This window comes from Perca fluviatilis, chromosome 1 (assembly GCF_010015445.1).
Source record: "Perca fluviatilis chromosome 1, GENO_Pfluv_1.0, whole genome shotgun sequence".
NCBI classification, from domain to species: Eukaryota; Metazoa; Chordata; class Actinopteri; order Perciformes; family Percidae; genus Perca; species Perca fluviatilis.
Window position 1 is genome coordinate 14,796,069 of NC_053112.1, and position 13,787 is coordinate 14,809,855.

General features: G+C 42.1%; 1 protein-coding gene across 1 annotated transcript; it reads right to left on the reverse strand.

Moving 5' to 3' along the window:
• Positions 1-9,681: 9,681 nt before the first annotated feature.
• On the reverse strand, positions 9,682-11,248 carry LOC120567499 (P2Y purinoceptor 14-like; the record flags this gene model as incomplete). Its single annotated transcript, XM_039814487.1, has 1 exon — positions 9,682-11,248. A coding segment is annotated over one exon (606 nt), but the record flags the coding sequence as incomplete, so codon positions are not given.
• Positions 11,249-13,787: the final 2,539 nt, after the last annotated feature.

Consider the following 13,787-nt stretch of genomic DNA (forward strand, 5'->3'; position numbering starts at 1 on the left):
CAACATTGGCTCAAACAGAGACCATAACATGTAAGAGCCAGTAACTTTAAATCACACAAAGGGAATCAAACCTCAAAATAGGAAGGTGAAATCCACCGGGCCAACTATACAGAAGGCCTTCCAAAACAATATAAAGCTTTCCTAACTGAAACAAAACCCCAAAACAGGACTACAGGTGACCTCCAACCCAAATAAGTAAAATAACCGAACATAACAAAATAGCTTTGTGCTCTCTCTCTCTCTCTCTCTCTCTCTCTCTCTCTCTCTCTCTCTCTCCATTCTGCCATCTGTACTTAATAAGCTCAGGTGCTCCTCTTAGCCTCTCAGGGTCTCAATAACACTGTGCAGGTGCTGCATTGCTCATTCCAAAAGCTCAACTTGACAACTATATCGTGCACACCTCGTGCCCAGACACGGCAGGCAGAACTGTGATAACCAAACGCTGAAAAGTAGCAGCTGTGTTTCGCATGCCAAACGGCTGCAAAAAAGCATCAATAACCCTTCAGTAAATTTAGTTCTGTCACGTGTAGCATAGCTGACACCCAGTCACGTTACATGAAAGCTAGCTTTCCTGGAGCTCTCTTTCTACATACTGTAGATAAGATCAGTGTTAATTATGAGTTCTCTTTGTCAAATGATGTTTTTATTGGTTCTAAAGGATACAATCAGTGTTATGGAGGATCGGATTTAGGGGAGAACATTGTTTTGATTTTGGAGCAGCTGCAACGGTTAACCTGATCATTATTATCTAAGTGGCTATTATGAACTGAAAATGGACGGTAACATCCCCAGAGATTAGTCAATACTGTTGGTTGAGACCAGCAAACTCTCACACACACACACACACACACACACACACACACACACACACACACACACACACACACACACACACACACACACACACACACACGGTCACAGATACACACAGCACATATTGTACATACACAAAAGACATATAGACACAAAAAAGAAGAGGCGGGTGTGGCAGTCTCTGATGATGATGATATGAAATGTTGGATCGATACAAAGCGATGGAGGATGATAAAGGAGCTGGCTATATGTGGATTTAATTGTGGAAACATCACAGTTGCCATGGTGACTGTAATGATGTTATGCCTAACTGCCTCCAGTTAAGGTCACTGCTTCAAAACCACATATGACTCCACATCCTCCACTGGGTTTTCTCTCTACCTCTGTTTTTTTTTTTTTTTTTTTTTTAAATTAAAGATATTTAATGAGACGAATGATGAAATTATTCCTTCTAATTTTACCCAAAAATTAATTCATGAAAACTTCTTCATACAGACGCATTAGTAATCCATCCGTATACATGGGGGGAAAATCCAATCTCATTTGTCAATAAACTGTGAAGTTCACAATTCTTTTTAAAGAGTCCCAGTTCTCCTCAGCCTGCTTCGGTGACTTCTTCTTCAGAGTGTGTTTTCCTGAACAGCCCTGAGAGACAACAGATGTGAACCTGCTGCACCTGCTCATTTCCTTTCCATCAACAATAATTAGCTGATTATAACCACAATGACGCAACACTCATATAATTACAGCGCTTATATAAATGCCTTAACTTTTTTCTTTCTTGCGTTCAGGTCATACTGTAAGGAGCTGGGTTGCTTAACAAAGGTGTGCACCAAGTGGCCCTCACATTAGACTTCTGCTTTACTAAATTGCCCCTCTCTCAGCCCTGAAAAAAAGATGTGAAGGTTTCGATCTTAATAAATAAATATATAATAATAGCAGTAATGCAGGTTGTAGTCTGGTTTACTGTATATTGTATGGTTTTGTATTGTTATATTGTGCAAAAATAGATGATTCACCACTAGAATATTGATTTCTACATTTCCAAACACATTACACTGTAGGCCTACATACTACACATTTGAGTTGATGCAGCAAAAGTGTTAGCAAACCGTTTCCTACACATCCAGCTGACATGGAGCAACATTAGCATTCATTTAGAATCGTGTTTCTGTCCACCTGATACCTTATAGTCCAACAACAACTAAATTGGCCCAAAATGCAGCGCACATCTGATTTAATTTTTTTTACACAAAATTAACGATTCTTCTTTCAGCCGTCTTCTTACTCATTGCAGCCTATTGCACACAGTAAATCATGCCCATGTGTAGTATTGCAGTTTGTGACAGACGTGTTGCCTAACAAGTTTGCACACATTTTAACTCTGCTTTCTGACTCAAGTGAGCATACTGCTGGATTCACTTTGCAATGACAGACTGTGTGGACTCCCTCGAGAATATTGTTTGATTTTCCTCCATCCCTTTGCGCTTCTCCACCTTTATTTCTCTCTCCCTCTCTCTCTCTCTCTCTCTCTCTCTCTCTCTCTTCTTGATTTGCCCACCTCCCTGCTGTCTTTGGCGAGGCCCCAGTCGCGTTGGCACTGTCCCTGCTGCAAGGTTCCCTTCTCTCCATCTATCACCATCATTGGCTCCGATTTTCTGCATCGTGGAAGTGATTCTCCGTAAGACCCACCAGAATTCCACACAGGGATACGCAGTCTCACACACACACACACACACACACGGTGCACGTACAAACACACACATCCTTTGACAAAACGCTGCCTGATGTATCATTTTTACCTTTTTATTTATTCATCTCTATGTGTCCATCATCCATCCATTGGCTTTAGTCTCCTGGGCGGATATCAGCCTGATGAATAATTTACTGCTGTTAAAGGAGACTACCTGAGGGGGATAGAGAGAAGGAAATGGAATGAGGAAAGGTGAAGTGAAGGAAAAAATGAGAACAGAACCTTTAGTTGAGAAATACAATCCTTATATAGGGAACAAAGCGCAGCTGAAACGCAGAGCCGAGTGCAGGGAAAGACACATGGCCTGTGATCATGTTTAAATAATGATGGAGGGATCAGCCTATTGAACAAGGACACAGGCTGAAAGACTAGCCTGGGAGGGAAACACAAACGGGTGGGAGGAGGTCAGAGAGGTTGCAGATAGTATGCTCTCCTTCGTTGAATGTAAAAAAAGAAACTTTAAAAAACGGGTTGAAAATGAGCAGAGAGGATGTGGGGGTCTGAGAGAGAAAAGAGGTTCATCAGGTTCCACCCGGGCTGCCGTTCTATTAATAGAAGATTGAGCACATTGGGGAGGGGAAAACAGCCAATTAGAATCAAGCTGCACTACCAATGGTAAACCCTTACTCGGTCACACATGCACTCACAAGCCTGTTAGACTTGCTGTTGTCACTTATTGTCACCTGGATCATCTCTTCAGGGACCTCTGTGAGAAGCTGTGGGTGTCGTTCTCCGACCCACACCGCTAATGACGATTCCTGCCGATGTTTAGTCGGTCGGCCGTGTTGTGTGCAGGAACGGTGCAGCAAAAGTTGAAATATTCTCACCTGGCCCTGAGGGGCTGTGATGCACTTGGGAATTATCTGTGGTAGCGATGATGTAAATCAGCAATGTAGAAGCAGTTAAGTAACAAATTGGTACGCAAGGTTTAAATCTGGTTTCAATGCTTCTTGTTTAACCGCTGTTATGCAGAGACCACATATTTTGATCTGTCATCTCTGAGTAAAAACATGCAGATTACGCTTGTTTTTTGGACCAATGAGTCCAGGCCCACTTCATACACCATATATCCGGTTCAATAAGGACACACTTACAGTAGTGAAAGACTATGACATCTACATCTACATCTACCACAGGTGCCATTAGTTTCTAGTAGGATGTTTATTTTGCCTGGCCTGGCTCTTAGTCATCGTCTCCATTCAGTGATGGAGTACTCGAGTCCTGGACTCGGACTCAAGTCGCTATTCTCTGGACTCGTGACTCGACTTGGACTCACACACTGATGACTTGGGCTTGGACTCGAGGATTCATGAAATAGAACACGGAAGTTGGATGAAGTTTCTGATGACTTTTATGTGTAATAGGCACTGATGGAATACTTGAGTCCTGGACTCGGTCTTGAGTCCTGGACTCAATCAACTCAGACTCAAACTCAGGTAATGGTGACGAAGGTGGAAGCTGCCTGGGTTAAATAAAATATTTCAATAAACACAAACCCTCAAACCATTATTGGATTTTGTCAAGGTTTTCTCAGGATCAGATGTTGTTGTGCCATTCTGTCACAATGAAATTAATCTAATCAATCAGTCAGTCAAAAAAAATGTCACCTTCAACAGTTATTGGGGCGTTTTAGCTGGGAAGAAAGTTAAAGGGGCGCTATGCAGTTTTGGCAATTTCTTTGCTGTTTCGCTTTTTGCTTGCAGGTTTCTCTATAGAGCTCCCCCTACAGCTTCAGAACAGATATTTGGCAACACTGTCGTAAAAACTTGTTGGCGACCCCCCCCATCTTCTCCCTCTTGTCATGTGCATTTGTTTTCATAGAAGCCGGCGAATGCACGGAGCCATTTACACTGAAGTAGACAGCTAGTAAACTAGCTAGTAAGCCCGTAACAGACAGCGATCATAACAAAAACCTTTACAGACAATAGCAAACATCCTGAGGTCACAATAACAAGAAATACAAAGATTAAACAGAGTTTATCCCAAAGATACTTACAAGTGCAACAGCAAGAACGCCAGGTCAGCATCGGCTTCGAAGGCTGCTGTTTGGCTCAGTTCTCGCCATTCTGAAAACGCAGGTCCGATGTTTACTCGTGGCGGACTCCTCGCTCGGTCAGTCTGCCGTTTCCTCTTTCTCTGTTCTTCCGACAATGCTTTCCTAGCTTTCTGCTTATTTTTTGCCGACTCAGCCATGACGATAGAGTGAAAAACTCCATCGCTACCTTGTTCTTATAGCTAGCCGCTTCCTGGATGAGGGCGTGTATGTGTGCAGTGCCGTGAAGCAATTCGTTACATCGCGAGACCTGATATCGCACGATACTTCCTGACGCTGAAGCCGGCAGCTCGCCGGCCGAAAGTTGCAAAGGTGTTTTTTCCGCTCACAGGCGCTAGGGGGAAGCGAGACGACCACCATTCAACCCGGAAAAAAAGTCATATAACCATTCCAGTTACTCCGAAGCTGTTCAGTTAAGGTAAGCTAAAAAAAAACTGCATAGTTCCCCTTTAACTGCTGTCTCAGCAAACTTTACATTTTAAAGCATTAAAACCTCAACGACGATGTAAATGTCTGCATACATAAAACACACACAGACTGCACTGCAGAATCACTTGGGAAACATAAACTTAATGTAGACAGCAGCATTCTCCGCTCAGATGACTGATGATGATGAAGGTTTTATTATTGTGTCTCGCATACAAATATGTTCAGCCTGCAGATACCACAAATTAATATAAAGCAGCTCCAGACTGCAGTGCATACATTTTTTCATGACGTTATTAAAAGTCCAAAAATCATTCCGTTTTTTCAGTATTTCCGGATTTTGTCATTTCATGAAATATTGACACTCAGTAGTTTGTGCAACACAGAACAAGAGGGGACTCCATTTCTATTTGTTTAATCTATTTTTCTATTTTTGCCTGCAGCAGGTTAGCTTAACTTATGATAAAGGCTTGGAACAGGGACACAACTAGCCTGGCTCTGTCCAAAGATTTAAAAAGAAATCAACCAAGCAGCATGCCCAAAGCGCACTAATTAACATGTAATATCATCATGTAATATAACTCTTATTTAATACACACAAAAAACGAAATGTAAGTGGTCAGACAGAAAGCAAAGGGAATTTTCTCCTCGCTTCATTCACACAAATTTGACCGTTGCACCATTTGTGCTGTCCATGTAAAATATTCGCCCCAAACAGCCAATGGATCAACTGAACAGACATTAGCTTTAAGCAACCACGCAACAGACACATTGTCCATCTGTGGTAGTGCATGTGTGTCTGTGTTCAGCTCAGCCTCCGCCTGAACTCAACAGAAACAGCTCTTTCTGTTATTTAAAAGCTCTGTTATTTTCCTCCTGTCTGTCTCCTCTCTCCCCCCCTTCTCTCTGTATGTTTATGAAGCAGATTCGCTTACATTTTTCACACAAGTTGACATGTTTTCAAGGCCAACAGAACTGTTGTCCTGTTAACAAGCACTGTCCTAGGTGCTAATCCTGTATGCCATTTCTATTGACTTTGAAAAAAAAAGCTTCACATTTTGTCTGACCACAGAGTAAAAACGACAGTTTGTATGTTTATACGGGGGTTATGTGTAAGGCTATTTCTTGGCCAGGGGCAGTTTCCAGTCTTAAACTAAGCTGCTGGCTGTGGCTTCATGTTTAGTTGACAAATATTAGAGTGATTTTTCTCTGCAAGTATAAAAAAAAAAATATTCTGAAAGTTTTTTTTTCTCAAACAAACTATTCCCTTTATTCTTGGCGTTGTAATGTTGCTTTTAAGATGCCACAAAACATCACTCTGGTCCCTCTGAATTGACTCCTTTTATGTTTTCTTCACACAGCCTACATTTTACGGTTATTGATCTGCTGGAGTAAACCCTAACAGAAGAGATCACCTTATGCTTCTCACTGTTAAGTACTTGGGACAGACATGAGAGTGAATAATTGATTGTGATTATGCATTCGAGTGAAGTTTAAGTGAGCAGAAACATGTCTGCAGCCGAGTCGAGATGATCTACTTCGCTGGGAACGTTTACCCCAGGATGCCGAGGTTTCCTTTTCAACCCACATTATTGATTCTCTGTGTTACCTCATCCTCGCTACCTTCCCTTCTCGTTCTCTTTCATCCTCTAATTTAATCTCTCTCCCTCCCTCAGAGCCCCTCTTCATTGAGATGCCATCCCCCTCCCCACATCCATCAGAGCATCGCCTCCCTCTCCCACTCCTCTTATCTCATTACTCTCTCTAATTAGCCCCAAACGAGCCCGTAGGAACCAATAACACGCCTTCACTCATGCATATCAATGAGATTTTTACACACACACACACACACACACACACACACACACACACACACACACACACACACACACACACATCTGTAAAGTCATGTTTAATTTGTGTGCATGTGTTGGCATGTGTGTGTATGTTCACATTAGTCTTTTTGATATTTGCATTTGTTGATACTGCCATGAGTTTTGGCAGACTTAACTTCGGTTGATTATGCAATAGAGAAATGAAGAAGGGACGTGTGTGTGTGTGTGTGTGTGTGTGTGTGTGTGTGTGTGTGTGTGTGTGTGTGTGTGTGTGTGTGTGTTTGCTTGTATGGCCAGCTTGGATCTCAGTTGGACACAGGAAATGGGTGTTTGGTCGGGAACAGATGATTGTGAGGCACACTGTCCCAGGCAGAACTCTGTTCCAGGAGGTGGCCATAAACACCCACACACACATTTCTCTCTCTCTCTCTCTCTCTCTCGCTCTCTCTCTCTCTCTCTCTCTCTCTCTCTGTTCACAGGCAAAAAAAAAACTGCACAAACAAACAAGTGCAAGTCCATTTATGCGAATAACAGTGCCACACCAAACCAAAAAGTTTGTTTTTATACATTTACATTTATTTATACATTTACCAAATGTCATGTTTCTGAATGGATTTTTTGGACATAATTTATGGTAAATATAGCGACATTCAGACAGTTCTAATTGGAGTTGGAGTCCAGTGGTGTGTTCAAAGTGGTGAGAGGGTTTATTAGTCAGCTGTGTGTGACTGAGATGGGAAGTAACCCAGGCACACAGCTGCAAGTGCAGCTAAACAAACACTCATACATAAAAGATGAGTTCCTCTCCACCTCATTCACTCACACACACGCACAAACACACACACACACACACACACATGCATATGCACGCGGCGTGCATGGCCTAAACACACACCCACACAACGTGCATACACACCACTATATCTATAAGTGTTTACCTGAGTTTATTGACTAATCTTCTTTTTGTAGGATTTCATTTACCATCCCGGAACTGGACAAACAAGTGACCTCAGTTCCACTTATTTTAAACCTGTATGGATCTGTGTACCTGTGTTTATTTCCACCTCTCCTCTCCTCTCTCCAGCCCCCCTCAGGCCTCAGTCTGAGAGGACACAAAAATACCTCTCAGTGTTTTTTATCATCGCCACTCAGCTACAAATCTGTGTCCGTGTGTGAAATGGGTTGCTGTTTCTCCCTGAGCCTCAGCTTAGCCGGTTTGGCGTTGTGTAATGAAAACAGCTTTGCATATTATAACTGTGTGCAAGCAGGTCATGGTAAATCAATAGTATCTATGGTAAGAAAGAAAACTAAATCTCTCATCTTTGTCTCACAGCTGTGTCTTTCTTTTTCTTTGCAATATTTCGGTATGCCTGTCTTATCAGTCCACCCTCCACCCCTTCTTTCTCTCTCAGTTTCCCTTATATGCCCAGAAGCAATGAGTGACTTGAAGGGCAGAGGGTGAAAACACAAATTAACCACAGGGAGCGAGTGAGTGACAGAGGCAGAGAGGAGAGGGAAATGGAGGAATAGACCATGTAAAAGAGATGGGAGAAAGAGATTGTCTCCGATATCGATCTGGTAATCCTCGTTGTGCTCTCTGGCGATATTAATCTTCCTCCGACACAAGATGCGGAGACGCAGGGAAAGGCCGAGAGCGAGAGAAAAAAAGGAGGGAGGGAGGCAGTAGTGGAGTGAGAGACGAGAGAGGGGAGCAGTGCCATCCAGTGGTGCAGGAAAATGCTGCAGGCCTGAGGGGTTTCTCTTATTGTTTCATTGATAAACATCTGTTAATGTGTGCTCATCTGTGTTGGTATGTGTGTTTACAAAGATAGCTGCTAATCCATAACTACACGAGCCAAAGGCACAGCATGTTGGCTCCTTTCAGCCCTCGTTTTGGCCACAGAAGAAGCAGAGTTAAAACCAGGGAACATATGGTTTCTGTGACCGCTCTGACCTTGAGCCTGCTATTTTGGGACTGCAACACACACAAATACACATTTAGACACATTGTGACACAAACTTGCACAAAACAGAACTCCCTTAATAAATAACGTGCACATATGATTATTCTTTATTTTGATAAGAAAAAAATGAATATAAAAACAACCACTAATACATTAATAATATAATACACTATAAAGTATGGCCAAAAGTACTTGGATATACATTCGGTCTGGGGCTGTTTTTTTCCTCGGCCAGAGGAATTTAAATCTGCTATGATCAATATTTTTACATTAACAACATAACTTTGTATGTAAAAGTGTTGCTCGCGTAGTGATGAACCCACAGTTCCTCTCAGCTCACGGACTCTCACTTTTAGCTCATTGTTTAAGTTTTAATTCCCTGTTATTTGGTTCAATCTCATGGCTCACATTGTTCCTGATTTCAGTGAAAAAGCTCTGATATTCTCCTAAAAAAATATATATTTATTAATATTTTGTAAGTGCTGGATTAATTTACCTGTAACAAAAAAATAATGTATGTTAAATTACATATTTGTTCCAAAAACATGTGGAAAGCCTTCCTAGAAGAGTGGAGTTTTAGCAGCATAATAGTGCTTGTGGTTTTGGACGGAGATCACATATGATTAAGTGTCCACATACTTTTGACCACATAGCATATCAGCATACACCCTGTTCAAAGCTCTCCGTGTCAAGTGTGTGCAGGCATTGTACTTCACACACACACACACAACACACACACACACACACACACACACACACACACACACACACACACACACACACACACACACACACACACACACACACACACACACACACAGACATGTTTTCTGCCTGCTGATATATCGCTCCTGTTTTCCCCAATGGCTACATTGTGATGGCCTCAAAAGCCATTTATTAACATGGATTATTTGTCGACAGGAACAAAAGCTGGCAGAAAATCAACACAAATCTACAAAAGCTACATCTCTCTCTCTCTCCCAATGCACTCTCTCTCTCAACCAATGCACTATCTGTAGAGATTGAGAGAAAAAGAAAGATGGAGAGAGAGAAAAGACAGAGACATATGAGAACAGAAGAAAGATTGACCATAATTGGCCTTTTCTTGGTTCATCATTCAGAAGGCCCTGGTTTTGATTTCCCTCTCTGTGTTCGAGATGAGCCATCAATAACGGTGCTGTTAAAGTCAAGCAGTTTATCTGGTAGGGAGATCAGAGGAGATGGAAAAGGAGAGGACAGGTAACTCTGTACCTGTCTAGGCTGGTTTATAATAGTACGTAGTAGAGCCTACGCCGTAGCCTATAGTGGCCTACGCTGTTGTGAGGATTTATACTTGTGTGCTCGTGTGTCTGTGTCGTTCGTAGCTAGATACATGGTTAAACGTAATTTGCACTTACCGGCGTATCGCTATTTGTACTTCGTACACAGCAATCCTGTCAATCAGTCCTAAAATGTCCCAGTTAGATAAACATATTCTTTGTTAAAGAAATGTTCTTCAAAACTTGCCATTTTCAGCGTGTGGCTTGCTATTTTGAAGATTGTTGGAGTTTCACGTATCGAAGGAATTTTGAGAACAGCAACACACAGAGGGCAGAAGGTGCAACGGGATGTCCCACACCACGTTTTGTATATTACATTATGAACAGTTAATTTGTCTAACATTATTCGTTTTTATTAAAATCTTTCTTACATTATTCAGTTATTCTGTTACTATTACATTTTCTTTATAACTTTATTTGCAGTTATTACATTTTGTTTATTACATTGTTGGCAGTTGAAATGTTATGAGCGGGTATTATCAGTTTCCACGCACCACTCCCAGCCTAAGCTGGTTTCTGAACCCCTTGCAGAGGATGAAGTAGATGACTGGGTCCAGGCAGACGTTGAGAACAGACATTACGACGGTAAGCTCCATCCCGTAGTAGAAAACCTTGCTCCATGAACAATGCATCCACAGGAAAGCTTTGGGAAGGCGAATCAGATGGTAGGGGACGAAGCAAAAGCAGAAGACACTGACCAGCACTAACATATTCCTGCGCGACCTTGCAAGCTTCATGGAGTTGGAGGACGCCGGCTGCCTCTGCTGCGCCAGCAACACCCTACGAGAGGTGCTGTAGTAAAAGAAGACCAGAGAGACCAGAACACACAGGAACATGACAGTGGAGGAGACATGTATGATCCTAAAGAGCAAGGTGTGCTGGCCACTGTGAAAGCCTTGACAGCTCACTGGGACAGAGGTAAAAGGTTCCTGGGTGTGGAACGACAGGATGACGTAGCTGCATGTCACAGCCAGGAGGAAAACCCAGGTTACCGTGGAGATGATGTAAGTGACCCGCACGGACTGAAGGATGTGAGTTCCTAAAGGTTGGACTACCTTCAGATACCTGGAGAGGAGAGGCAGGCATCAATAAATAACTTCATTGGAAAGCCGGAGTCTGTGCATAAGTTTGGGTTACTTTGTGGCTGAGCACTTTAATAAAGTAGGCCTACATAACAGCAATCCAGACAGCCTTACGGTTGAAGGCCTAGAAACCATAAAAAAAGAACAATTAGGGTTATGATCGACTATAATTATTATTGCAGAGAGAAACTTTTTATATACCAAATGCAGGCCACAGCTTACCCAGGACTAAATGAAGAAATTGATTACAGTTGTTTGTTCTGATATAGGCTATGTGATATGGTGTGGTTGCCAAAAATGCTTCAAAATGGTTATGTATTGATATTACATTTTCTTTCTGTTTGCACATCCATGTTTCTCTTATCTTGTTTTTCACTATATTTTGTTGTTTCACTATACTTATTATTCTTTTCTTTCTTCTATATATCTTGTAGAGCTTTCTTGTGTTCAAACTTTGCATTTATAACCTGTGAGTTCACGGGCTTGTTGCTCAGGTGTTGGCAAATGTTTGCAATCATCTTGTATCTTGTTTAAAGGTTAAACTGTGTGCAGAGGGCTACACTCTTATTCAGATCTATGTATTAGTAATTTCAATTTCACCTAATGCTGCAAATGTTTGTGGAATTCGAGTACATGATATGCATTAATTATTTAAACTAGAAAAGAACACTACTTTGTATGCAGTAGTTTTGTGTTTTTGTATGTTGACATAACGGAAGTGGTGTATTTTTCTTTGTATTGATTCAATTCAATTCAATGTTATTTATAGTATCAAATCATAGCAAGAGTTATCCCAAAACACTTCATTACAACTAGATTGGGTCTAGACCACACTATAATTTACAAAGACCCAACAATTCCCCCAAGAGCAAGCATTTAGTGCAACAGTGGCAAGGAAAAACTTCCTTTTAGGCAGAAACCTCAAGTGGTTAGGAAAAACTTGTAGGGTGTAGCTATACACCCACCCCCAACCGGTCTAGGTAACCGCTTTAACTCAGTACTCACTAATTATAAGCTTTATCAAAAGGAGAGTTTTAAGTTTACTCTTAAATGTGGAGACGGTGTCTGCTTCCCGAACCCAGACTGGGAGCTGGTTCCACAGGAGAGGAGCCTGGTAGCTGAAGGCTCTGGCTCCCATTCTACTTTTAGAGACTCTAGTAACCACAAGTAACTCTGCATTCTGGGGCCACAGTGCTCATTTATTTATACATTTACCAAATGTCATGTTTCTGAATGGATTTTTTGGACATAATTTATGGTAAATATAGCGACATTCAGACAGTTCTAATTGGAGTTGGAGTCCAGTGGTGTGTTCAAAGTGGTGAGAGGGTTTATTAGTCAGCTGTGTGTGACTGAGATGGGAAGTAACCCAGGCACACAGCTGCAAGTGCAGCTAAACAAACACTCATACATAAAAGATGAGTTCCTCTCCACCTCATTCACTCACACACACGCACAAACACACACACACACACACACACATGCATATGCACGCGTGCGCGCGCACAAACACACACACACACGTGCATACACACCACTATATCTATAAGTGTTTACCTGAGTTTATTGACTAATCTTCTTTTTGTAGGATTTCATTTACCATCCCGGAACTGGACAAACAAGTGACCTCAGTTCCACTTATTTTAAACCTGTATGGATCTGTGTACCTGTGTTTATTTCCACCTCTCCTCTCCTCTCTCCAGCCCCCCTCAGGCCTCAGTCTGAGAGGACACAAAAATACCTCTCAGTGTTTTTTATCATCGCCACTCAGCTACAAATCTGTGTCCGTGTGTGAAATGGGTTGCTGTTTCTCCCTGAGCCTCAGCTTAGCCGGTTTGGCGTTGTGTAATGAAAACAGCTTTGCATATTATAACTGTGTGCAAGCAGGTCATGGTAAATCAATAGTATCTATGGTAAGAAAGAAAACTAAATCTCTCATCTTTGTCTCACAGCTGTGTCTTTCTTTTTCTTTGCAATATTTCGGTATGCCTGTCTTATCAGTCCACCCTCCACCCCTTCTTTCTCTCTCAGTTTCCCTTATATGCCCAGAAGCAATGAGTGACTTGAAGGGCAGAGGGTGAAAACACAAATTAACCACAGGGAGCGAGTGAGTGACAGAGGCAGAGAGGAGAGGGAAATGGAGGAATAGACCATGTAAAAGAGATGGGAGAAAGAGATTGTCTCCGATATCGATCTGGTAATCCTCGTTGTGCTCTCTGGCGATATTAATCTTCCTCCGACACAAGATGCGGAGACGCAGGGAAAGGGCGAGAGAGAAATAGAGGGAGGGAGGGAGGCAGTAGTGGAGTGAGAGACGAGAGAGGGGGAGCAGTGCCATCCAGTGGTGCAGGAAAATGCTGCAGGCCTGAGGGGTTTCTCTTATTGTTTCATTGATAAACATCTGTTAATGTGTGCTCATCTGTGTTGGTATGTGTGTTTACAAAGATAGCTGCTAATCCATAACTACACGAGCCAAAGGCACAGCATGTTGGCTCCTTTCAGCCCTCGTTTTTGGCACAGAAGAAGCAGAGTTAAAACCAGG